This window comes from Eriocheir sinensis, chromosome 2, assembly GCF_024679095.1.
Source record: "Eriocheir sinensis breed Jianghai 21 chromosome 2, ASM2467909v1, whole genome shotgun sequence".
NCBI lineage: Eukaryota > Metazoa > Arthropoda > Malacostraca > Decapoda > Varunidae > Eriocheir > Eriocheir sinensis.
In genome coordinates, this window is record NC_066510.1 from 26,598,368 (window position 1) to 26,625,784 (window position 27,417).

The 27,417-nt window shown below is 43.9% G+C and overlaps 2 protein-coding genes across 3 annotated transcripts in view; one reads left to right on the forward strand and one right to left on the reverse strand.

Moving 5' to 3' along the window:
- The window catches only part of LOC127001882 (uncharacterized), a 102,880-nt gene that overhangs the window by 69,886 nt on the left and 5,577 nt on the right, over nt 1-27,417 (reverse strand). The window lies entirely within an intron of this gene.
- Nucleotides 1-27,417, forward strand: part of LOC127001894 (tau-tubulin kinase 1-like) — a 79,463-nt gene that overhangs the window by 44,549 nt on the left and 7,497 nt on the right. For both annotated transcript variants that reach the window (XM_050867130.1, XM_050867137.1), the window contains exons 3-4: nt 21,425-21,471; nt 26,897-26,974. In XM_050867130.1, the coding sequence (XP_050723087.1) occupies nt 21,425-21,471; nt 26,897-26,974 (125 nt within the window). The remainder of the gene's footprint in view (nt 1-21,424; nt 21,472-26,896; nt 26,975-27,417) is intronic.

Here is a 27,417-nt window from a genome sequence, read left to right on the forward strand (position 1 = left end):
CGATTCAGCCACCGCCACCACTTTTAATATGTTTGTGTGTTTGTGTTTATGAGTGTCAGTGTGTGTCTCCCTCTCTCTCTCTCTCTCTCTCTCTCTCTGAATACGATACTTCACTCTCCGTTCCTCTTTCTGCCCGTCCTCCTTCACCCAAATGACCCAAAATCTGTCTTCTTCGCAACGCATAAATATTTTTCACGGAGATTTAACGAGTTTCCGAACAGTTACAATTTCAATATTCTCTCTCTCTCTCTCTCTCTCTCTCTCTCTCTCTCTCTCTCTCTCTCTCTCTCTCTCTCTCTCTCTCTCTCTCTCTCTCTCTCTCTCTCTCTCTCTCACGCGCGCGCCTGGGGGCTTACTCACACCGCCATCTCAGGGTAACTGGGACGAGGGGAGAGAGAGAAAGAGAGAGAGAGAAAGAGAGAAAGAGAGGGCGAGAGAGGGAGAATATAGCCAGCCATGTTAGGGGTTCAACCAGAGACACCCCACAACCCCCCCCACCTCATCTCCCCCACCACCATCACCACCACCACCCACCTCGCATTAACACCCACGCTGGCCTTTCACTTTTTTTTTTCGGGGGGACTAAAAAGGAAATAGGGAAGTGAGAGAGAGAGAGAGAGAGAGAGAGAGAGTTTATGCGTTTTGTCTGTCTTGTTTTTATTTTTATCTATATGCAATTTTAACTCTCTCTCTCTCTCTCTCTCTCTCTCTCTCTCTCTCTCTCTCTCTCTCTCTCTCTTGCATTTTGTTCCTTATTGTTATTTGTTTTTATGAGCGAAGGAAGAAGGAGGAATATTGTTTGCTTCTGTGTGTGTGTGTGTGTGTGTGTGTGTGTGTGTGTTTGGGTATAACGACACACACACACACACACACACACACACGCACACACACACACAGATAGGCAGAAAATTGGATGCGGGAGTAATGATATTAGAAACGCTGGTGCTGTTGATTGCACTGATGAGCTGTGGGGATGGTTGTGGTGGTGATGGTGTTGTTACGTGATGGATGGTGGTAGTTGTAGTGGTGGTGGTGGTGGTAGTGGTGGTGAAGAAGCATTTCCACCCAATAAAGTGTATCCACCTCAGCCTCACATGACCCAAAATAACAATCACTATCGCCACTCATGACCTGAGGCACGCGGGAGACTAAATATAGACGGCGAGGGAGCGGAGGGGAAGAAGGGAAAGAGAGAGGGAAGGAAGGTTTTAAAGGAGGAGAGGATGGGAAGGTGGAGGAACGGAGGAAAGAAATAAGGAGGGAAAGAAGAGAGGGAAGGAAAGTATTAGAGGTGGAGAGGATGGGAAGGTGAAGGAACGGAGGAAAGAAATAAGGAGGGAAAGAAGAGAGGGAAGGAAAGTATTAGAGGTGGAGAGGATGGGAAGGTGAAGGAACGGAGGAAAGAAATAAGGAGGGAAAGAAGAGAGGGAAGGAAAGTATTAGAGGTGGAGAGGATGGGAAGGTGAAGGAACGGAGGAAAGAAATAAGAAGGGAAAAAAGAGAGGGAAGGAAAGTATTAGAAGGTGGAGAGGATGAAAAGGTTAATGAACAGAGGAGGTAAAGAGGATGGGAAGAAATAAGGGAAAGAAGAGAGGGAGGGAAAGTTTTAGAGGTGGAGAGGATGAGAAGGTGAAGGAACGGAGGACAGAAATAAGGAAGGAAGGAGGAGAGGGAGGGAAAGTATTAGATGTGGAGAGGATGGGAAAGTGAAGGCAGGTAGAGGTGGAGAGAGGATGGGCAGGAAAAGGAACGAAGGAAATGTCTTAAATATTCACGTAACTGGCTAGCTCTGAACACCCGGTGAACGTGGGGTCAAGGGCCAGGTGAATAGGTCATTTAGAATATACCTGTTACATGTGTGTGAGGGAGGGAGGAGGGGGAGGGGTGTCGTTACCATGGCTACGCGGTGATGTTATGCTACGAATTTATATACGCAGGTACTAAGGAGAGAAATAACGGTTACTTTTTTTTAATATAGAAAGTATTGGAGGTTTTATTGGTGTGGTGGATATTTATAGTGAGTGTTTATTAATTTCCGGGACAACTGGTGACCTTATTGTTTTACTGATCTACAACTATGAATATATTTTTTTGTGTTTCTTACTTAGACAAAAGATGGTCTCCTGGTTTCAGCTTTTTCTTTTATCTCTCAGTTAAGTGTGTTAGTAATCTCCCTCCCACCTTTTTTTGCTCTCTCATTTTTTTTCTTAATCTATTTTTTTTTTTTTCTTATTTAGGCAAAACACGACCTCCTAGTTTCAGCTGTTTTTTTTTTTTTTAGTTTTCTTTTATCTCTCAGTTAGGTGAGTTAGTAGTCTCCTTACCACCTTTTTTTTCTCTCATTTTTTTCTTAATCTATTTTTTTTCTTATTTAGGCAAAACACGACCTCCTAGTTTCAGCTGTTTTTTTTTTTTTTTTAGTTTTCTTTTATCTCTCAGTTAGGTGTGTTAGTAGTCTCCTTACCACCTTTTATTTCTCTCTCTCATTTCTTCCTCAATCTATTTTTTTTTTCTTATTTAGGCAAAACACGACCTCCTAGTTTCAGCTGGGTTGTTGTTGTTTTTCTTCTTCTATCTCTCAGTTAAGTGAGTTAGTAGTCTCCCTCCCACCTTTTTTTTCTCTCATTTCTTCCTCAATCTATTTTTTTTTTCTTACTTAGGCAAAAGACGACCTCCTAGTTTCGCTTTTTTTTTTTTTTTTCGTTTTCTTTTATCTGTCAGTTAAGTGTGTTAGTAGTCTCCCTTCCACCTTTTTTTTTCTCTTCTCTCAGTATTCACATTATTTTTTTTTCGTTCCTTTCCACACGTTCCCATTTTTCGTTCCCTTCCACACGTTCCCATTTTTTCGTTCCCTTCCACACGTTCCCATTTTTTCGTTCCCTTCCACACGTTCCCATTTTTTCGTTCCCTTCCACACGTTCCCATTTTTTCGTTCCCTTCCACACGTTCCCATTTTTTCGTTCCCTTCCACACGTTCCCATTTTTACGTTCCTTTCCACACGGTCCCATTTTTTTCGTTTTTTTCTCATTTCCTTCCACATATTTTGTTTTTATTCACCATATTCACTTTTTTCCGTTTTTTTTTTTTCAATCCATTGCAAATATTTTCTTTTCCCTTTCATTTTTTTCTCATTTTTTTCGTATTTTCTCATTCCTTTCCATTTGTTTTCGTTTTCCTTTCGACATTTTCTCATTTTTTTCAGCTTTTCTCTTTCCTTTCCATCTATTTTCTTTTTCCTTTTCACGTTTTCTCATATTTTACGTTTTTTTCAGATTCCTTTCCATTTTTTTCTTTCCCTTTCGACATTTTCTCATTTTTTCAGCATTTTTCATTCCTTTCCATCTATTTTCTTTTTTCTTTTCACGTATTCTCATTTTTACGTTTTTTTTAGATTCCTTTCCAAATACTTTCTTTTTCCTTTCCACATTTTTCTCCCTTCCTCTCTCAAGTCAGGCCTCCTCCGTGCTCCCCCACCCCAACTCTGTCTGTCCTATATATAAAGATCTTGCAGTCTCCCCTTCCTTTTACTTTCGCCGCGCTCATTTACGCATTCTCCTTCCTCTATATGCAGACTCTTTTTCTCCCTTCCTCCTTCCCTCCTGCCTACTTCCTCTCTCCCTCTCTCTCTCTCCTCTCTCAGCTTCTCTCTCTCTCTCTCTCTCTCTCTCTCTCTCTCTCTCTCTCTCTCTCTCTCTCTCTCTCTCTCTCTCTCTCTCTCTCTCTAGATCGATAGTTCCTTCCTCCCTCTCTGTCCCAACTCTCTCTCTCTCCTCTTTCTCCTACATTGCCTCTCTCTCTCTCTCTCTCTCTCTCTCTCTCTCTCTCTCTCTCTCTCTCTCTCTCTCTCTCTCTCTCTCTCTCTCTCTCTCTCTCTCTCTCTCTCTCTCTCTCTCTGCACCCTCTTCCCTCCCTCCCTCTCCACCCCTTCCATCCCCCTTCCCTCCTTCCCTCTCCACCCCTTCCCTCCCTCTTTCCCTTCCTCCCTCTCTCTCTCTCCCTCCCTCAGCATCATCAAGCACTCAAGTCGATCTTATCTCACGATCCAATAAATATCACTCTGTTTATTAAGGAGCCAAACTGTATGTATGACTTGGCCGCCCTCGCCTAGCCCTCTCCCTCCTCCCTCTCTCCCTCCCTCTGCGTCCCTCCTCCAGCCATCGATCCATCAATCACGTTTCCCTCTCCTTCTTGCCCCTCCTCCCCTCCTCAATCCCCGCCCTTCAAATCGTATTACTCTCCATATTTATTAGTTCCCCTTTCCTAATCTTTTTCCTAATCTGCTTACATCCTTTTCCTCTCTCATGTAATCAGACAGATCCTTCTCACTTCTTACCCTTCATTTTCCTATTTATCTCTTTTCTCCGCACTCCTTTTCCTTTACCCTTCATTTCCCTATTTTTCTCTTTTCTCCGCACTCCTTTCCCTTATCCTTCATTTCCCTATTTCTCTCTTTTCTCCGTCCTCCTTTTCCTTATCCTTCATTTCCCTATTTTTCTCTTTTCTCCGCACTCCTTTTCCTTATCCTTCATTTCCCTATTTTTCTCTTTTCTCCGCACTCCTTTTCCTTATCCTTCATTTCCCTATCTCTCTCTTTTCTCCGCACTCCTTTCCCTTATCCTTCATTTCCCTAATTTTCTCTTTTATCCGCCCTCCTTTCCCGTAACCCTTTCCTCCTTCCTTATTTCATATTGCAGCTTTCTTTCATTTTTCATCTTTTCATACAGACTCGTCACACTTTGCTCTCCTTTTTCAATTCCTACAAATTCTTATTCTTCCCATTTTCCACCTTTTTTTATCTTTCCATCTCGTTCTCATTCCTTAAGTCCTTTCTTCCAGCCGTTCCCTTTCATCTTTTAATCACTCAGGCTTTCTCACCTACCCTCCACTTGTACCCATCTTCTACTTATCCCTACCTTTCCCAACACCCGTTCATTTGCTGCCTTCCCTCCATCCTCCCTCAGCCCGCGCAGAGGTGGACGACCCACTATGAAGAGAGCAAATCAAGTAGGCATAGGTTAACTTTTCTTTTGGAACTTGGAGTCACCGAACTTGATACGGTGATTAACCCTTGAGAAAAAGAGGATTGTGGGTCTCATTGTGGTGCTGGGGGAACGGGGTGGGGGGGTGGGGGGGAGTAATTAGTAGAGGGCGTCAGGGGTCATTAGAAGTAGTAATTTTATCTTGGTTATCACAGTGGGTAGTCTTTGTAATTAAGGTTTTATTAATTACTTTCTTTCACTTTGTGCTTAAGTGAATCGTCAGGTATATAATGGGACTGAATAACGTCTTTTTATTTATATATTTTTTTTCTGGTGTTATCTGGGTGAGAAGCGCTGATCCCTCGATTCTATTTCCGAGGGCAAAATTCTGAGTTCCGGCTAATGAATGATGTGCTAAGGTGAATGAACGTGCAGGTAAATGAACGTGCTAGCAAATGACCACCACTCTGGGACCACGGAAAGACGGTAAAATAATGACAAAACTTCCTCAAAACTAAAACCAAAATATCCCAAACTCTTCGGTCACTTCCCCCACCTTCACACTCCCGAAGCATCCTGGAATTGGGAAGAGTTGACGCAGTACAGGAAACCTTTTGAAACTTTAACTTCACGATCCCCCGGGTGACATACATCCTCTCCCCGTCAAGAAGAATATCAAAAAAGTCTATAAAATGGTTGCCTTCTTTACCTTAATCTCATCCTTGAGCGAATAGCCTTTCCTCTCGTCGCCCAATAAAAGAGGGAAACAATTTAAGTTGTGGGAAAATATCGTTCAACTTTCACCACTTTCCAGTCAGGAGTGAATAACGTCTTTTCTTTCCCCTTCTTTCCAGCGTTGCCAGATTATCGTACTCCGAGCCTCGTATTTACCGGTTTCTGACCCATAACAACTGTCAGGAAACACCGATAATTAACCATTTTATCGATAATTTTATATGAAGCTAATTTGGGGGGTGGAGGAACCAGTTTTTAGGTCGGAAATCGGCAAACATTACAGGCTAAGTACGACAATTTTAATGATGCTTCTTTCCCGACGTACAAGAGTAAAGGTGTGGGCGCTGGTCTTAGGTTGGTATTCTCAAACACTTCTGCCTCTTACGTCAATTATCTCCAAAGGCCAAAAATGAGCTCAATCGGGATGTAATGAGTGATTTTTTAGGTTCATGGTATATCAAGACGCCTCTCCTCCCGAAATTGACCTCTCTTTTGGCCCCTCATTACTTTTGTCTTTGTGGGAATAACGATTAGCGGGCTTTTTTTTTACACCTTATTTTGGGTTGCCCTTGAGCTGTTTCTTTAGCTGTAAAAAAAAAATGGGGGGTCAAAGTACCACCAGGGTCATAAAAGTACCCATGGAGATGTTCAAAACTCCTACGAAAAGCTTGTCAAATATGTGAGATGGGGCGCCTATATGTTTAATTAAGAATGACCCTTGGAGGCGGAGAGCGGGGAAGGAAAGTTAAGGAATTTCGGCAACTTTTATACCTATCCGCTCGCTCAAGTAAGTGATGCCTTTTCTTTCCCTTACTTGCCGCCGTAAAAGAGCAGAAGCAGGTGTCTGAGGGAGGTCTAGGAAGGGACATGACGCGCTGGGAATAAATTTTCGGCCGCATCGAGTCATCACTAAAAACAAAACAGACTCATGAGGCGGCACTTCCTCATAAGGGTAGAGGAGAGCGTTTTACCTGGCAACCGGGGCCACGTCAACCGCCTGTCTGGTGAGGGCGCTCCGTGAAGCCTCTTTTAGGTACGGCTGAACCCGATGACAGCTAGAAGAGGAGGATGAAGAAGGAGACCAAGGGAAAGAATTCAGAGGGTAAGGATAAAGAGGAGGAGGAACGATGAGGCTTGAAATGAACGGGGAAGGATGAAAGAAAAGGTTCAGAAATTAAAGAAAAATAATGACGAAAAGAAAACTTGTTAAACATGAAAAAATACAAAATAGAATAATATACATATCATTCAAGGAAGAGATAATCTTTGATTCCGTAAGTTGAACACCTAATATAACAATGTTCTCATAGTGGGAAGACCAGAGCTGCACTGCATACCCCAAGTGGGATATGACACAACTAGTGGCACTAATACTGTTTTCTTCTCGAATGAGAGGTTTCTTTTTATGCAGCCCAACATTCTATTCGCTTTATTCGCTGCATTAATACATTGCTGGGAGAATTTGAGGTTTGACGCAGTTTTGACAACCAAGACCCAAGCACACTGCATACTTTCGAGTTTTACACCACATACTTCATTATCGAATCTTCTATTTTCTGTTCCATCTTGAACCTGAGACTTATCTATATTAAAGGGGACTTATCTATATTAAAGGACATCTCCCATCTATCATACCGGGCTAAAGTATTATACAGATCTTCTTGAAGGCTTTTCCTGTCTTGGTTTTAGAGGACCAAGTTACCAACTATTGAGTTTATCATCGACATACTGATGTAAATTAGGAGCAGTAATGGCCCAGGAATTGAGCCCTGAGGGTCATCAATAGTGGCGTCCACTTGAGACAACTCCATTAATCACCATCCTTTGATGACTTGCTAAAGAATTAGCAATTCTTTGGTGTATTTAACCTTTAATACCCAGCTGTTTGATCTTAATAAGTAATTCATGACGTGGAACTTATCAAGCGCCAGTTGAAAATCTAAATAAGCTACCTCCAGTAATTTGAAACAGGTCGTTTTAAAAGTCAGTAGGTTAGACAAACAGGTTCTTTAGTTTCGGAGGCCGTGTTATGAATCCTTAATTAAATGATTTTCTCGGTTACGCACAATTGCCTCTAATTAAAATCACAAAAGGAACGAAAACCAGAGACGGGAGAGGGGAAGCAAGGCTGACTCAACAGGCTGCGACCCCCACAAAAACTCCTCTTTAATTATTAGGTGAATCCCAGCAACGGCGAGGCATGTGTTGCAGACCCACCTGTCCCCCTGCCCCCCCCCCCCCTCCCTCCCTCCCTTCCTCATCCCCTTCCTCTTCTTCCCTCCATGTCTCACCCACAAGTTTGGCGGCTTCACTCACCTCCCCATCACGTACATTCCATTTCTCCTTCTCCTCCTCCGCCTCCTCCTCCTCCTCCTCCTCCTCCTCATCATCATCATCATCATCATCATCATCGTCGTCATCATCACCATCATCGTCATCATCATCAGTACTCCTGGTCCTTCCTTAATCCCTTATGTGGTCCAAGTAATAATAAATAGATGATACATATGAAATTCAACTAATTGTCAATAAATCTTTTCTACAGGCATTTTGGTTCATTGCTGGGCCACAAAGCCCCAATGTGGGTGTATAAATGGCGAATGCATGATTGTTCGGACCCATCCCCAATTAGCCCGCTTGATTGGGTCGCACTTGTATATTACTGTGTTAAGCTATGTACGTGTTTTATATAAATGTCTCTTTGGATGATATTGATATAAAATAGAAAATAGGTAAATAAATGAAACCTAAAAAATGTGAAAAAGAATATTAATATGGCCTGATTGCCGAGCCAGGGCTGCTGTAAAAAAATATATAAATAAAAAAAGCTCATCTCTCACCACCGCCCCCGCCCGCCCCCGCCACCTGCCTCCCCTGCCCGGCTGACACACATCTTGACAGCGATGCGTCGGTGCAAAATTTTCTAGACAAGTGAAAAATGTTTGGAGAAAAACGTCGTCTATTTAATGGGATCGGCTAAAAACATTTCGTGATTGTCAAGATATATATTCCAATACTAATAAAAGCTGAATTACCGTTTATACTCATGAAAAGCTGCTGATCAAGGCTTCAAATTATTATCGATGTATTTGTAAATCGATCGAACCATGCAACCAACCATACAAGAAGCCACTCGACATAACGTAAGCTCTTATATAGACAGACAGCATCAAACGACACCACTCCAGGTACTTCACTTTTCCGGGTCTTTCGGCGTGGGAGAGAGTCAGATCGGTATTTTCAAAAGGTTCTCCCTCTCACATCAACTATTTCCTGAGGCCGTAAGAGAGATCAATCGGGTTCTAATGATTTTTTTTTCTTAGGTCCATGGTACATAAGAATGGTCAAACTACCAGAAATTGACCTCTCTTTCGGCCACTCCTCTTGACTCTTTGTCGGTGCAAAATTTTCTAATCAAGTGAAAAATGTTTGGAGAAAAACGTCGTTTATTTAATGGGATCGGCTGAAAACAGAGCGGGATTTTTTTTTTTCATTATTGTTTCCTTTTTTTATGCCCTTGAACTGACCCCTTTGCTGTAAAAAAAAAAAAGTCATAATACTACCCCTGGAAATGCCTCAAAACTCCTACGAAAGCCTTGTGCGTGGGCGCCGAGCTGCTCGAGAATATGACCCTAATTATCACACTTAACGATCACTGCCAAAAAGAGAATCTGCCGAAACACTAAAGCTGGTATTATGACACTTTCGGTTCTCACATCAGCTATTTCTAAAGGTCCAAGAGGGGGTCAGTCGGGTTCTAATGAGTGTTTCTTCAGGTTCATTGTACAGAAGAAGGGTCAAACTACCACCAGGGCCATAAAACTACCCCTGGAAATGCAAAAAAAACTCCTACGAAAGCCTTGTCAGTTATGTGTGCGTGGGCGCCGAACTGCTTGGGAATATGACCATAATTATCGCACTGAACGAACACTGCCAAGAGGAGAATCTGCCGAAACACTTAACGTTGCGTAAGCTTCACCCTGCCGGCCAGAAATAGCACCACTCTCTTTCATTCTTTAGTCCCTCGGTGAGAGCGAGTAATTGCCTTACTTAAGAAGTCGTGTAAATTTTCTGGTGATAATATTTTCCTCTCGACCAACACAGTCACCTTCCCGCTCTTTTTTCCTCTTCTCCCTCTCCCTCCATCACAGCCTCGGTAAAAAGAGACTCCCTGACCTTTTTTTTTTTTTTCTCTCCTTTAGGTCGCTGAGAACATATGGGGTCGTATTACTAAATATTTCGTCGCTTAAGTTTACACATTTGACAAGGCTTTCGTAGGAGTTTCGGGCATTTCCAGGAGTAGTTTTATGGCGCTGGTGGTAGTCTGACCCATCTTTGTACCATGAGCCTAAAGAAACCCCCATTAGAACCCGACTGACCTCCTCTTTGACCTTTAGAAATAGTTGGTGTGAGAAGCGAATGTGTTTTATAATACCGACCATGGAGTCCTCAATTATTTTTCTATTTCTATTTATCAATCTATGTAAAGCAAGAGGATTCACCATAGACGTAATCACTACAGTTTTAGACTCAAGAACCACGTAGCCTCCCTTTCAGCTCCGTCAATCTGAACACATCAACATCGCCAAGCAATATCTGACAGAACTACATCCACAGCTAACTCTCAAGCCTTAAGACAAATCAATATCCCTTCTGCATGAGTTCTTGTTTTCCCCCGTTCACATTTTTTTCCGTTCCCTCACGTTCCACTTCGCCCCCACGTCCCGTCACAGACAAATACGAAACGAAACTCACAACAACATTCCTGGTCTGTCACGTCAGTTTCTTTTTGCTCTCTCGCTCCCTCTAATGTTCTATTGTTTAAAGCCTTTCCTCTCGTCCCCCTCTCCTCCGCTCGTCCCATCCATCCCTTCCTCGCGGTCTATGATGATGTGAGTGGATATATTTAGCCTTGTTGTCTTCAGAGGCACTTGCAATACCTCCATTTAATCCTCTTACTAAAGTCTTCGAAGAGAAAAGAAGAGATATTTTTCTTCAGCCAGACATCCAATTATTTCCTCGCTTGCGTCCAGGGAGCTTCCACGAAAATAATTTGTTGCCCGAAAAAGTCAACGGATATACATACATGTACACATCACCTACAGTACACACGTACCTACATATACACACACGTGGACACAACCTTGATTTTAGCCGTATCATTTTTTTCTTGACTTTTTGCCTGTCATGCCACAACAGGACACGTGAATCAACGCGATTTACAGAGTGACCATTTTTCACACACACACACACACACACACACACACACACACACACACACACACACACACACACTGACACGAGGCGACTGTCATCCTTTTATGAACTTCCTTTTCCTGTCATACTCTCTCTCTCTCTCTCTCTCTCTCTCTCTCTCTCTCTCTCTCTCTCTCTCTCTCTCTCTCTCTCTCTCTCTCTCTCACACACACACACACACACACACACACACACACACACACACCTGCCAAGGGTGATTCACACCTCCACTACTTTTTATCTCCTCCTCCTGCTCTCCGTCCCTCGTCGGGATGTGTCATTCTGCGACAGACCAACTAATTCTATTCTAAGAAGTTACTCACTTACTCAAATGAGAAAGTCTTGAAGTCACCGTGTCTTTAAATTCTGAAGTGACTCAATATTTATCTTTAACACTTGCCCAGTTTAGTTCATTTGTAAGAGCTTGAGACATGCATCCCTTATAGATTGACTATATTTAGGTTATTACTGTGGGGCGGAAGAAGAAGCATGTCATAATAGTTATCTGTACAGTAGAAGATAGCAATTGAGAGGAGAACTCTGAAACGAAAACAAAGAGCAGGTGATCAAGGAAAGTCTGCTTCAAAGAGCGAAAAGACACAATATAATGCAACAAATGCACAAAAGTAAAGGGACTACTGAGGTGCTGATGGCATAGTTAATGAGGTCGTAAATCTTTTCCTCTTAACCTTCAACAATAATGAACGTCCTGAGTTTATCCTCAGAGACGATAAACGCCTCTGGAAAAGTTCAGCAAGGAAGTATGGGACAAACAGCACGTGTTCAGAGCGATTCAGCACACGCCCGGTCAAGGCAGGCATGAATGAGAGTCACTAAACGGTCATTCATAACTACAAAGCTGGACGAGTCTGTGTGGAAGCGGGAGGCGCCTGCTGTGAATGGGCGACATTTAAAGCGGATAGACAGGCTGCACGAGGGCTTGTCTTCCTTCCCCTCACAGACGGATGATGAGTAGTAGCGTACTGGGCCCACATTCACCGCGTAATGGACGGCGCGGGTTCGAATCCCCACACTACCACCTCGGATTTTTCGGTCACCGCCGAGTGGCTTAAAACTACCCACATGCTGTCCTGAAGACCACCCATCAACCCGGACTCTAGAGGAAGCCGTCCAGGCGAATCAAGAACGAGTTCCGGGGGGCAGCATGAGCCAATGCAAGATGGCGCCACTATAAACACTCGCCTGCGCCAGAACGGGCTGGGCCGACCATCAGGCCCCACCTGGAAGAAGCCTTGGGCTGACCATCAGGCCCCACCGGGAAGATGCCTACCGGCGCAGTAGGCAGCAACGTAAAAAAAAAAATATATATATATATATATATATATATATATATATATATATATATATATATATATATATACATATATATATACTCCCCCTTAAAGTTCACAAGAAAGATTTCACTGCTTCGTCATTAACTATATATTGTGAAATTATACAAAAATAAGACTGAAAAATATGAACTGGCAGCGCTGAACACTTCTTATCGCACGAGTGTTGTCGTGTTGTAGCGCGTGCCCGGTGGTGAAGAGGCGTATTAGCAGAGTTACCGATGATGCGGATTTTTCACAGCGGAAGTGTAATTACCATGTGTTCAGGATTTTGGTAATTCACTATATATTAAATAGTGAATTATCAAAATCCTGAACACATCCGCATCCGCATCCGTGAGGATGTCATAATTTCATATCCGCATCCGCAATTTGGTGGAAACTGATATCCGCATCCGCTTCAGCATCCGCAAAATATGTACATATGACATCCGCATACACATCCGCATCCGCGGATCTCTGAAATCTGACATCCGATACAACTCTAATATATATATATATATATATATATATATATATATATATATATATATATATATATATATATATATATATATATATATATATATATATATATATATATATATATATATATATATATATATATGTGTGTGTGTGTGTGTGTGTGTGTGTGTGTGTGTGAAACCTCAATATATATTGCTATAATTGTAGCCTCGCAGACAGACATACACATGTTGACGAAGGCAAACACGCAGAGGCAGACATATCCAGATCCTTTTAACTCCCCAAAAAAATGGCTCGGCAATCAATGTGCAAGTACTTTCTATTTTCGTTGAAAACAAAATTGAAAAATACATATAAATGCATTTTTACCTAACGTTGTGCCAAAACCTGCGTTACGGTGGAGGAGGGATACGCAAAAGTCAATGTTTTTTTTGTTTTTTCACCACTCATGAAAGAAAAATAAATAACTACCTATGCTATGATCAATGTCCCTTCAATATCTCCGCCTAGGTTTTCATTTCATTTGATGGGGGTGATACTTTTACAGTATTTTTTTTTTATTCTGTTTGCATGAAATCCGCGCGTGTGCATGGCCGCGTATTTACAAATTAGCAAAATACATTTGTGATTGCGTATGTCAGCACGCCCCCAATACATATTTCCTCATATTTTCAACTCTCTCTCTCTCTCTCTCTCTCTCTCTCTTCTTTCTTTATTTTTACATCTTACATATTGTAAATCTCTCTCTCTCTCTCTCTCTCTCTCTCTCTCTCTCTCTCTCTCTCTCTCTCTCTCTCTCTCTCTCTCTCTCTCTCTCTCTCTCTCTCTCTCTCCGCCCCCCCCGTCCTTTATCATTACCTCACCTCTTTTCCCTCCAGACTCTCCACCCTCACCTCCCCTCTCTCCCCATTCCCTCCCCTTTCTCAATACCCCCCTTCCTGCCCTCACGTCCCATTACCTACCCTGTCTCCATTGCCTCTTCCCCACCTTCCCCTCAGCTCCCTATCCCCGTGCCCCTTCCCCACCATTATGCCTTCCCCTCGCTTCCCCTCTCCTCCCCTCACTTCCCTTCCCGCGGCCTCACAGTGGGTGTTGAGAGCGGCCACTATAATTAGCTATCGGGGAGACGGGCGCCCTCCCAACACTGATGTCATAAGGGGGGAGGGGGGAGGCGAGGGGGAAGGGGAGGGGATGGGGGTAGAAGGGGGGTTATAGGGAGGAATGGAGGGGAGAGATATGGGTTAGGGGAATGAGAAAGGGGAGGGTATATGGGGAAGAGTTCACTAAGGAGGAGGAGGAGGAGGGGGGGGAGAGGGGTAGGGGGAATAAAAACCGTGGGTGGTGGTGGTGGGGAGCCAGGTGGGTGGCGAGGGAGAGAATGAGGGAGGGGGTGCGGGAGGGGGTGAGGGAGGGAGGAGGTACAGTGGAGTGGTGGTGATGGTGCCTTGGCCCTCACTGTAGCGGTTGTGCCTCTGTCAGGAGCACCACCCCTCACTCCACACGACTTGCCGCTAGCCACTTAAGGTGAGACTAAGCCTTCGTCCACCTCCTCCACCACCTCCATCACCGCCTCCACTACAACTCACCGCCCTTCTGCTGCTCTTCGCCCTTGTCCATCACTCTTACTCTGTCCCCTCTACCTTCTCCCTCTAATCTGAAGGCCCAAGAGATCATAGACACTACCACTTACACAGGTAAACTCATTTCCTTTACAGGTGATTGGGTCAATAACCTGTTTTAGTGAAAGGGAGACCACTACCACCCCCATCGTGCCCCCTACCACCCCGGTCTGACCCTGATGTACAAAGTGCTTCAGTATAGACCTGTCCCATTATCTATTATTTATTATCCCCACCTTTTTCCTTTGAACCTACGGGAAAATGTGTGGGTCTTCCGTGTACCTGAGTGGAGATATTTATTTGCCTTGCCACCCTTTTCACCCTTTGGAAAATGTGTGGACAAGGATATTAGTGGGTGGAGGATGGAAAGGGGAGGGGAGCACAGGTGACTTATGTGTACCCCGCTGCTAGACGTCAACACTGCTATAACAATCCCTTTGGTCCCCGCCGGGCGCCTCCCTGACTCCCCACCATCTTGACACACAATGACATGACTGGGAACACACGTCCTCCCTTTCTTCCTTGACGGACAGCCACGCCCGACGAAACACTGCGGTGATTTAGAGGGTTAGAGAGAAAAAAGAGAGGGATTGCTTTCTGCACTCCACTCAATTATCGATTCAGCACTGTTGGATTGACATGCGCTGTGTATAAAGAAATATATGTTCTTTTCCAATTGATCAAAGAGGAAACATTAATAACTCTCCTTGTCGCTCGTACAGCAATCCATATTTGAGTTACATGTGTGCACGAATCTGACAGTATTTGAACATAATTAAACGAACTCTGAGATTTCAAAGTCGCATGTACGTATGTATAAATGTCTTTATTCTCACATTATTCCTTTTATTATATTTGAGTTAGCAAAAGGATAAACAGGTGATGAATAACATCCGATATTTTCCACCAAAAAAAAAAAAGATATTATAAATATTTTTTTCTTACCAATGCCTACTGGAATTACAGCTCCGGGCGCAGCAATACGCTGTCCATCAGCATAATTAAAATCTTACATATTTTTCATAAGCAACAAAGCTGCTGATCAGCGCACAGGTTATGCTTTCCCTGTTATTGGACATGAAAGAATACTTATTTTGTCTATATTAAAAATGCAGCCGCCAGGGAAAATCAGCAATTTTTTTTATCAAAACCTTTACTGATTGATATTTCACACACACACACACACACACAAAAAAAAAAAAATCAATCAATCAATCATGTATAAATAAACCGTGACTACGAAACGAAATACTAATTGTTACAGTGAACTGAACAGTCCGCATAACAGCAACATTTAAATACAGTTTATTGATGTTTCGCTTTCATAGTTCACTGACTTCCTCATACTGAACACCGCACGAGAAGAGACAACATGGAAATGGAGCACTACCCCACGCTTGTTATCGGAGCCTTATGGGGAAACGCATGTCATAGAATGATCCCCAAGCACTTTAGATGTCAACGACTTGTTTTAAAGCTATCCAACAAAGAATAAATGATTACCGATGTATGTAGATGGCTCAAGCCTTCAAAGAGAGTCCCTCGACCTAACCTGTGTGTCCGTCTGTTCGTGTCTGTTAATAATGATGAGTCTCACGTCACGTGGTGACGTGTGTGTGTGTGTGTGTGTGTGTGTGTGTGTGTGTGTGTGTGTGTGTGTGTGTGTGTGTGTGTGTGTGTGAATGTTAGTGTGATTTGGGAGGGAACAGAAAAAAACGTATATATATACTTATATTTTTTATATTATAATATATACTTATATTTTTTTCTTTTTTACATACACTTTTCAACAGCCAACTTTATCTCGGCACACTTGGCAACTATCCTGTGAACTCAATCTGTCCCCCAAAATAAGTTTTAAAAAAATATCATCACTCCATACCCCACGCTAACCAATCTGGCCGTTTAAATTGACGAGGTTTGGAGAATCGCTCCCTTGTGACACTTCCACGAAAACTGAGCGACAAAGACAACCGTGTAATTGACAGCAAAGCGCCACAGTGACACGGTTTACAGGTTTGTTTAATTGCCGGGGACAAAATAGTCCGTTCCTCGCGTTTGAGACTAGATATGAAGATAAATTACGTATGTATGTGTTATGTTTCATTTAAAATGGTTTACTCACATTCAAGACAGATTTTAAGTGATGCGCAAGAAACTAAATGAATATATATCAATTCTTAATAATAATAATAATAATAATAAGAAGAAGAAGAAGAAGAAAAAATAATAATAAGAAGAAGAAGAAGAAGAAGAAGAAAACGCCAATAATAACAACTATAACAATAACAATGACATCAGACGCTATTCCCGTGAAGTTAAAAACAGAGCAACACAAAAAAACGGGAGCGACACTTTTTTTTGGGCTTTTTATCATGAAAGAATGAGATAAATCAGCGTGACTTATAGAGCTTGGCAGCGTTCACATATATATGACCAATCCTCCTCTGGCCCCGCCCTCTGCACCTCGAGGGCCCCCTTTGCTGCGTCTGAGTCACCACTAAAAACAAAGACCAAATAAAACTAATGATAAAAAAGAGCCACACGGGGAACTAAAATATCTTGGTGACACTTCAACAGAGACTGACCGATGGAAAGGAGGAGGAGGAGGGGAGGAGGAGGGGAAAAGGGAAGAGGAAGAGGAGAAAAGAGGCGGAGTATAATCAGAACAACCCCCCCCTTGCCTTGCCTCGTTTAACTTTGCCCCCCCACTGACCCCCACCTATAGCCAACCTTCCCTGTGCCGCCTCTGTCCATTATTAAAGAGATACACCAACAGGGGCGAAAACAACAGCCAGCGGGAGTGCCAAAAATACCGCGGCGGTGCCAAAAACGCAACGTGGGTGCCCGAAGCGGCGCTATAGCAGCAGATGTGTGTCCCTGAGCAAAGTGCCTCCGTGGCCCTTGTAAGGATCATCAACAAGGGAGGGTGCCAGTGTCAACAGGTGGTAGGAAGCGCTGAGGTGGTGTCATACGGTATGATCGATTGCCAAAAAGGCCAGGTGGCACTTAGAGCTAATAAGGGGGCCAAGTATGCCTTAGGGAACGGTCATTTATTTCGAGTTATCGTAGTGGACAGACACACGCACGCACACACCCACACACACACACACACACACGGGGTCACTGGGACATGGCATACGTGGGCACCTGTTTATAGAGATGATGTCACCTGGTACTGATTGTTGTGCAATGCGTGTGGGAACGAAGGAAGAGAAGTGTCTAAATAGTCTTGCTTTTGAGGTCACATAGGTTGTATGCCAAGTGCGATGGTTGTTGTAGTAGTAGTAGTAGTAGTAGTAGTAGTAGTAGTAGTAGTAGTAGTAGAGAGAGAGAGAGAGAGAGAGAAAGGGGGGGGGGGCCCACAACTTCCTCTATCTCCTTTTCTTTCCGATGTTCTGGCAACGAGGTCTGAAAGGCTGCCCAGGAAAAGTGTGAGAACCTCCCGGCTACACAAACAGCCTCGACCCTCCAGCCCGCCTTCAGGACAAACTTTACAAAGAAAAAGGGATTCCTACTGATCGAGTTCCGTAGACTTTTATATATTCAGTTGGCGGCGAACAATGAGATAACTGCTAATGAATTCAGTTTAATTTTATCATTTATGCAAAAATATTAAGTTATTTATAGGTACTTTCATCACTGGCTGCTTTTTCGTTTATATTTATCCAAGGTTAGAAGATTTACCAATGAATAAATAACTTAATAAATATACAAAGAATAAATCTACGGGAAGAAAATATATAAAATTGATATTTACCAATGAATAAATAACTTAATAAATATGCAAAGAAAATATATAAAAATTACAAAAGCATAGACACAAAGTTTTGGTCAAATACTACAACATTATTAGTATTCCATATCATAAAGGACGCTAACAAAATTAATCTTCAGTTCATAACCAGATTTCATTTTCACTACGACAATAAATAGTACGATAAAGTGGACCAAATAACTAGTACAATACAGTGATTTAGTAGATAACCTTGCGAATAAATATGAAGTTTGAAAATCCTCTGAAAACCTTATAATTAGTAACTGAATGAGTAATTGTGGAATCATGTGTACTGAGCAATCGTTATTATTCCTTACGCAACCATTAACCCGGTAGCTGCGGGGATCATGTTTCTTAAAGGCTCTTTCCTCTAAGCAAGAAAAATGAGAAAAAATCATCACTCACACAAACCATTTCATAATATATATCAACGCATTTGTGATCAGTTTATGCATCATCTATTTTTGGGGGTCTATATCATGGCACAAATTTGGCCCGTCGTTCCTACAAGATAAAGCCACAAATTTGGCCCCTCGCTGCTACCAGGTTAACAACACGCAGTCCATTGATATATTTAGCCCACATAAAAAATCAACTCTACGCATGGAATGTAGTAAATGCCAATCGCCTTAGTAACTAACGTCCTGCCTTCCCACACACCACCTGTCTCTCCTCCTCCTCCTCCTCCTCCTCTTTGGCACTGTTTCCTCCCCTTCCGTGCCGCGTGCCTCCTCGCCCTCCCTCAGCCATGAATCACGCCCTCCCTATGCTTCTGTTCCTCCTTCAGCAACCCTTCTAACTCTTCCCTCAGCACCTCCTCCTCCTCCTTCCTCCCACCACTCCTTCAGCGCCTTCTTTTCCTCTTTCCTCTTACGTTCCTTTGAAGTCTAACACCTTGACTCACGCTGGTTGTCTCGTGTTTGTTAATTTGGAAGATATCAACTACTACTACTACTACTACTACTACTACTACTACTACTACTACTACTACTTCTACTACCACCACAATTGAAGACCATATCAGAGGGAGCAAAACGCCGTCACATATTAAACTTATACATTATTCATAAGCACGGTCTTTAACTTTTAACTTGAGAGAAAACGCTGAAAAATTAATTACTTGAAGGGAGAAGGAAAGAAATCAGATAAAAGTTAGTAGATAAAAATACCCGATGGTCACTTCCTAACGTCCTTCACTGTTGCTGTTCTTTAGTAGTCCAAAGTTTATTTTAAAGTCACGCCAGAAAGAGCGAGAAAACGAGAGAACAAAAACACGCAGAAAGACGCCGTCGATCTGCGTTTCTTCTCTCCTTATGCCGTCGACAAGAAATGGACGAGGTGCGTGTGAGAGGAATGTTGTTTTTGTGGAGGAGGAGGAGGAAGAAGAAGAGTACCAGTAGCAGTAGTAGCAGTAGTAACAGCAGCAGCAGAAGAAGAAGAAAGAGGAGGAGGAAGAGGAGGAAGTAAAAGAAGAGGAAGATGGGAGTGGGTGAGGTTTAATGGTGTGAAAAGGGCGGGTGGTGGCCATAGCATGCTGCAGGTAGTGGTATAGCAGTAGTGGGCGGGGGTGGGCGGGGTGGGCGGGGTTTAAAATATAGTGGTGTGAGTGAGCGGCCTTGCAGTGGGTGGTGGGGTGGGGTGGGGATTGGGGCAGGGGGGGTAGGGGGGGTGGCTACAATACTACTGTTTCTGATGCCGCTTATTTTGTGTCCTGCTTCTTCTTCTTCTTCCTGTTTTGCTTCTTACTCCTCCTCCTCCTCCTCCTCCTCCTCCTTCGCCTACGTCTCTGTTCTACTTCTTATCCTCATCTTTGCGTGGTACTTCCTAGGTCATTGTTCTCTTTTCCGCCTATTCCTCCTACTCCTCATCCTGACTCTTCTACGTCTCTCCTCCACTCTTTTTTCTCTTCGTTCCTCAGTTTTTTTTTTTCCCTCCTTTAGTGTCTTTTTTCTCCTTTATCTTCTATTCTATTCTCTACTCTGCTTTTAACCTCTCCCTATTCCGTTTCCTCAACTCCCTATACGGCTCTCCTCCTCTATCTCTATCTTCTCTATCCTCTCCTCTCCTCTCCTCCTCTCTCTCTCTCTCTCTCTCTCTCTCTCTCTCTCTCTCTCTCTCTCTCTCTCTCTCTCTCTCTCTCTCTCTCTCTCTCTTGCGCTGTCAGAGTTCATGAGAAAAGTTATAATTTTGCGAAAGATGAAAGGGTCTTGTCCGGGAGGTGAGTGCAAGGAGTGAAAATGGCTAAAAGATGACTAGAAAGAAAGATAAGAAGGAACGGGAAAGTAACAGATGATAATAAAAGGGAATGATTTGAAAAGGAGATAATAAAGAGAAATATAGACGCATTATTCTTTCTTTTGCAAATATATTAATCTAAGTACGCATAGTTCCCTTTTTTTATTGCTTTCTTCCTCCTTCTCCTCCTCCTCTTCCTCTTCTTCCTCCTCCTCCTCCTCCTCCTCCTCTTCCTCCTCCATTCCGTAGACACAGCAAGACGCCCTCAGGTATAGTCCACAAATAAACACGTGACATCACCTGCCCGTCTTCCCCCCTTCCCCTCCTACAGCACTTACCCCCCCCCCGCCCCCCCCCCCCATCGCTGTCTCATCCTCCCACGCTCTGCTGTTGCCATTATTACTTTATGGGAACTCTGACTTAACGTGGGCCTCTTATAACGAACATGGCACCACTAATTCAATGGGTCTGTTTTCACACCTTTTAGTTCACACTTTGGGCCATATTATTAAACGTTTCGATCTCCTATTATGACTATTTCCCAAGGCCACAGAGATGATTACCCCGGTTTTCATGGGTAATTCTCCTGTACAAAAGGAGGGTATCAGGACACCTCTCCTCCCGAAATTGACCCCTCTTTCGCCCACCTCTTTGGATTCTTTTAGGAGCAGCGAGTAGCGGGCTTTTTTTATATTATTATTGTTTCCTTTTTTTGTGCCCTTGGTGCTGTCTCCTTTGTTGTAAAGAAAAAACATGCATAAAAGCCGGGTAAAACTATCGCTGGGATCACAAAACAGTCCATGAATAGCCCGGCAACTTCTATGACAGACTTTTCAAACAGGCGAACTGAGGTGCCGATATGTTTAAGAATAGGTTGTTTTTGTATTTGTTTTTTGCAATATCATTTTTTTCGATATGAAGCTATTGTGTACCAAGTGTGACATCAGCGTCACCCAGTATATTATGACAACCCTCGGCTAACACTGTGTCTTCTTCCCCCGCAGGCCGCCCCGTAGAGTGGCCGCCCCGCCCGAGCCTCCCCGGTGAACAGGTACAGTCCCAACCCCAGGGCGAGGAGTGGCCTTCCCCCTCCCCGCGTGCCGCCAACACCAGCTAACTTCCTGCAGGTGACCGCTTCCGCTTGCCGCCTCCCGCACCCCCGCCGCGCCGCACCGCCACCCCCACGGCCGCTAAAGTCTCCGGAGAATGTAATGCAATGACGTCTTTAAAACTTTCCTCCGCCAATAAAAACTTGTTTGACGTAAGAACTCGACCAGAATAGCATGAAACAGCACTCACTTATTTTTGTTCCTCAAAGAAAAGGATAAAACACTAGTGAATATAAATAACGACGATTTGAATCTCTCGACTTGCTTTACGTAACAGACCTTGCCTTACGTAGAAACTGGACCGGAATACCACCAAACAAAAGTCACTTATTTATGTTCCTCATTAAAAGCAATTCAACACTAGTAAATGTAAAGCGACAAGTTAGATGCCTTTCTCAACATGTCTTACGTAGAAACTGAACCAAAATAGAATCAAACAGCAGCTACTTATTACTGTTCCAATTAGAAAAGATAACACACAAAAGAGAATGCAATATGACGAGTTAAATGCTTTTATCAACATGCCTTACGTAGAAAACAGACCAGAATAGCATAAAAAGAACCCACTTATTACCGTTCCAATTAAAAAGATCAAACACTAAAGAGAATGTTATTGGGCTAAGCGAATGTTTCTCTGAACTTGTCTTACGTAGAAACTGAACGAGAATAGCATAAAAAGAACCCACTTATTACTGTTCCAATGAAAAAGATAAAACGATAAGGTGAATATAATGGGACTAGGCATATGTTTCTCTCGACTTGTCTTACACAGAAACTAGCCCAGAATAGCATCAAAAAGTCACTTGTTATAGTCCCCGATAAAAAAAATGATACAACGCTAAAGAAAATGTAATGCGACGAGTTATTTTCTTTCCGTGAACAGAACTTGTCCTGCCCACGACCTGGACCAGAACAGACTCCATCCTCAGTGAAGTATTACTGTTACTCAAAAAGAGACAATAATATTCGCCTGGGAGGAGATAAATGCTCCTCTCCGTTTCAAAGTTTGTTTTGCGTACAGACTCAACCATAATCACATCCCATTACTCTTTCAAATATAAAAAGGCATTGGATATATAACTCAATGAAGTCAGCGTTCCACTCCTTAAGTAGAGGGTAGATTGCGCACTGGCTGAACCACATTAAGAGTAGCCATTTATAATTGTCCTCCATAATAAGACTGGACGATTTATTTGTGCTTAATTCTACGCTTCAGTAATTGGAGCTGCGTTAATTAAGACTGCATCACAGAAGCAACAGTAGAAAAAGTTATTATGCTTCCCGAAAAGGATTAGCTACTGGACAGTTGAAATGTTTTCGAACGCAAAGACTGCCCAAGTAATTGCCAAATACATCTATCTAGAATAAGAATTAAGACCAATACAAGTCACCATCATTGTACTGAATACAAATAAATCAATAACTAAAAACAAGCCCTGTGACTACCTTGCAAAATTCTTAACGTTCACAAAGTTGCACCAAAGATTCATCGAATGAGAGGATAAGATTAACATTAGTCAAATCATCGTGGTGGAGGCGATGGGGCGCGGCGGGAACCTAACACAGCCCTGCTTGACCTAACCAAGGGGAGGCACTGCACGCAGCCCCTCCCTGCGGCGCGCTGGCTCGGCAACCCTTGGTCCCTGGCACAGGTGTGGCCATGATATTAATACAGACATGTTTATATGATAGAGTAGGAATATATATACAAGTGTAGTATTTTCCTTTGTGAAGAAGATAGATTGCAAGAAATATAGGTACTCTAACTAACAATGCTTGGCGTGAGCGTGAGAGCAGGAAATCAGTGAAGCATTTTCCAACAGGCAAAATGGAGCAAGCGCAACAGCAACACTTCCAGCAGCAACAGACGAGCACGCAGCAGCAGCACCATCAGCAGCAGCACCAGCAGGTAGCCTCCTCCACCAGGACGGTCAAACAGAGTTACCAAGTCCAGCAGCGTTATGAGACCCGTGTGTCCGGTTCTCAGCAGAGTGAGGCTGTGCAATACCAGCAGCCACAGCAACAAACTCAGCAGCAGTACCATGTCACGCAGCAAACCTCTTCTTTCTCTCAGCACGGCCCGGTCGTCGGCAAACAGTTCCACGCGCCCGGACAACCTCAGCAGGATGCAAAGCCTTCTACTTTCGGACCCGCCAATGCTCAACTTCCTCATGGCCTTAAAAACGCCACCCCGACACCTTTTGCTTCACCCTTCTCTAAACCTGCTGCCCAGCCTCCCTTAGCCACCCAAAACGCTACACCTGCTCCCTACTCTCCCCAGCCCCAACAGAACATGACACAGCCCCAGAGCACTCCCCAACAGCAGCAGTTCGCACCCCAGCAACAACAACAATTCGCACCCCAAAAGGCTCCCCAGCCCCAATGGCCACCCCAACAACCCCAACAACAACAATGGCCCCCACAGCAACCGCAACAATCTAACGCTGAATGGCCCCCACAACAACCCCAACAAGTAACCCAGCAATGGCCCCCGCAACAACAACCCGCCCAACAATGGCCCCCACAACAGCCCCAGCAGCAGGGTACTCCCCAGTGGCCGCCCCAACAACAGGCCCCGAGACCCAAGTGGCCCCCCCAGGCACACAACGCCCCTCAAAACCCCCCACAATCACAATTCCCTCAACAGAATGGACACCCAGAAATCCCTCCACAGCAACCCCAACAAAACGCCGCCCCCGAAACACCCCCACAATATGCTCCCCCTAAACCAGCCCCACAACAAGCTCCCCCTAAACCAGTCCACCAACAAGCTCCCCCTAAACCAGTCCAACAAGCTCCCCCTAAACCAGTCCAACAACAGGCTCCCCCTAAACCAGCCCCACAGCAACAAGCTCCCCCTAAACCAGCCCCACAACCCCAGACTCCCCCTCAACAGCCCCGACAACAGGTATCTCCCCAGATCATGCCACAGCCCCCAAAGGCCCCTTTCCAGCAAGTCGCGGCTCCCCAGCAGCAGACGCTTCAGCCCAAACCCAAAAAGGGAGCTAAGACAAAGAAAGCTCAAAAGCCCAAAAAAGTTGTTGGTGCCCAGCAGCCCGGACAAGCGGCCCCACAAGGTGCTCCTCATCAGGACGCTCCACCTCGAACTGCTATTAATACCCTTACGAACGGCGACAACCCCGAAGTCCCCCCCGGGTATACTAATGCCTACTCTGCCGTCCATGGAGAGTGGCCTCCGAAGGTAATGAGAGCTGAGCCACGCCGAGCCATTCCTAACGCCACCACTAACCCTGTCCATGCCCAGTAACGCCACGCTCCCTCCCGCCCCCCTCTCCTAGCCTAGCCAAGCACCAGCCCAGCACGCCGCAGAAGCAGCATCTTGGCATGGCATGACTCACCCACACCCCCGGCCAGCAAGACATGCACGCCCAGCCGCCACTGGGCCGCTAAACGCTCACACTGGTGCTGAGTGCTGACTGCTGAAACTCTAGTCATAGCTCTAGTCTGGTACTCGTCCGGGTGCTGCTATGACAGATATAATAGAAATAGAATAGACAATGCACTACTATGTAGTTTTTAGTTGTTAAGTCTAAAATTATCTAACTTAATGCCTTTTTAGCCACTCTTCAACACCAGAAATACACCTGTAGTTTGCGTTACTATACTTAGTACTGAACATGAACGACAGAAAAGAACACACACACACACACACACACACACACACACACACACACACACACACACACATTTCCTGGTGCAGCCGTGTACACTACTAGGGTATATTTGGAGTCACGGTGCCCTGCCAGTGAAAATGTTGGCAAGAGGAATGTAACCAATATGACTAACTAACCTAAATTCGGCCATCATCAACCATGCAGCCATTTTAGGAAAAACTGTGGGATATCTTGCTCGGCTGCGAACAGAACCAATGATTATGACGCCATACCTCCTTGCAATATATATATATATATATATATATATATATATATATATATATATATATATATATATATATATATATACATATATATATATATATATATATATATATATATATATATATATATATATATATATATATATAACACGGAGGAGCACGATCACGCAGTCTTTATTAGATCTCATGATCGATCTATGCGTCTGCAGACGCCCAGCCGCGGTGGGGCAAGTGCCTCCGACCTTATAATTTGAGCGCGCTCACCGACGCACGCACCCACACCTACCCACACACCCACAACCACCCCCCCCCACACCCACATACACCCCCCTCACACACACACACACACACACACACACACACACATCGCACACTACGTGCGCGAGCGCGCCCCCACACACACACTTAAAAAACAAAAATATGAACAAAAAACATATAGAAATACACGTCAGACGCGTACCAAATCTGGACAATCTTCTTATACCCCACGAGTGACGAGGAAGCCGCAACACGCTCCTGTCACACGCAAAAACAGCAAGACTATTCTGCCGCATTGCCAGCAGAGGGGAAGAAACATTCGCTCCGTGACGCTCTTCTGCGGCAATAAGTACCAAACATGATGAGGCGACGCTTTCCTAAGAAATGCACATATAATTATTTTGTGGTACCGAGCAAAAGTAAAAACGTCATCACCACTAAAACATGTAACGATCCAGACCCGTGTCCTCCTGAAGGCGTACTCCGTCCTCTCAGGTCGCCTTCCCTTCGCCTGGAGCGTTTACGAGTGAGAGAAAGAAGACGGCCGATGCCGTGGCCTCCAAGTAGCCTGTTGAGTATGTCAACCTTGACTGACGGAACCCGCCTCGAATCCCGCTGCCGCTGACTCCCACACAGACAAGCACAGCAAAGTAGGAACATTTTAAAAACAATATACATTAAAAACAGCAATATAAATAATAATAAAACCAAATTAATAACGATAATAACAATAATATTAGTAATGGTAATAGTAATAATAATAATAATAATAATAATAATAATAATAATAATAATAATAATAATAATAATAATAGTAATAAAAATAATAATAATAATAATAATTAGCCATGAGCAGCATTCATAATTAAACGAGTGACGTGCTAATTTGGCTTAGCCTATCTGCAAAAACTTGCCGCCGCCTCCACCACCACCATGACAGCCTCCGTTAAAGCTACGCAGTTTTGTATAATCCGCAATAAAATAAAAACACAACCTCCACAAATTTACTAAGCTGTCAACTAAACACGCTTAAACAAATCCAGAAACATGCAAAACCGTGTGTATGTATGTGTGTATAGAACCAACTCCAATATGATAACGCCATTACACCAAAATTCGATAGCACTCACTTTTCCTTTTTTTGTGTGTGTAAGTTTATGGTGGAGGATGTTTATATATCTCATCTGATTTGCTTTTCCTTTTGTCCACAGGGGGAAAATGCGCAGAACATGACCACCACCTACCCCTCGGGCTTCAAGTTTAAAGAAGGGAACAATCCACAAGGCATGGTAAGCAAATGAGAGAGGGAGAAGAGGGGAAAAAGGGTTGGAGAGGCGGGAGGGAGAAAGAAAGAGGGAGGGAGGGAAGGTGAGAGTGGGGATTGAGGGGCTGAGGGGAAAAAGGGAAGGAGGAGGAGGGAAGGAAAGAGAGAGGGAAGGAGGGGAAAAACGGGAGAAGAGGAAGGAGGGAGGGAGGGAGAGGACTATGGGAGGAAGGGTGGCAGGGAGGGAGGGAGTAGGGAAGAGGGGGGTAAAGGGAAGAAGGAAGGAAGGAGGGAGAGAGGAGAGGAGGGGAAATAATGAGAAGAGGAAAGGAGGGAGGGAGGGTGAACAAGCACAGGAATTAAGAAGGCAAAGAGAGAGGAGAATGAACAGATAGGAAGGGAACGAAGGGAATAAGTAATAGGAAAAAGTTAAAGAGGAAAGATAGGGAATTACAGAGGAATAGAAGA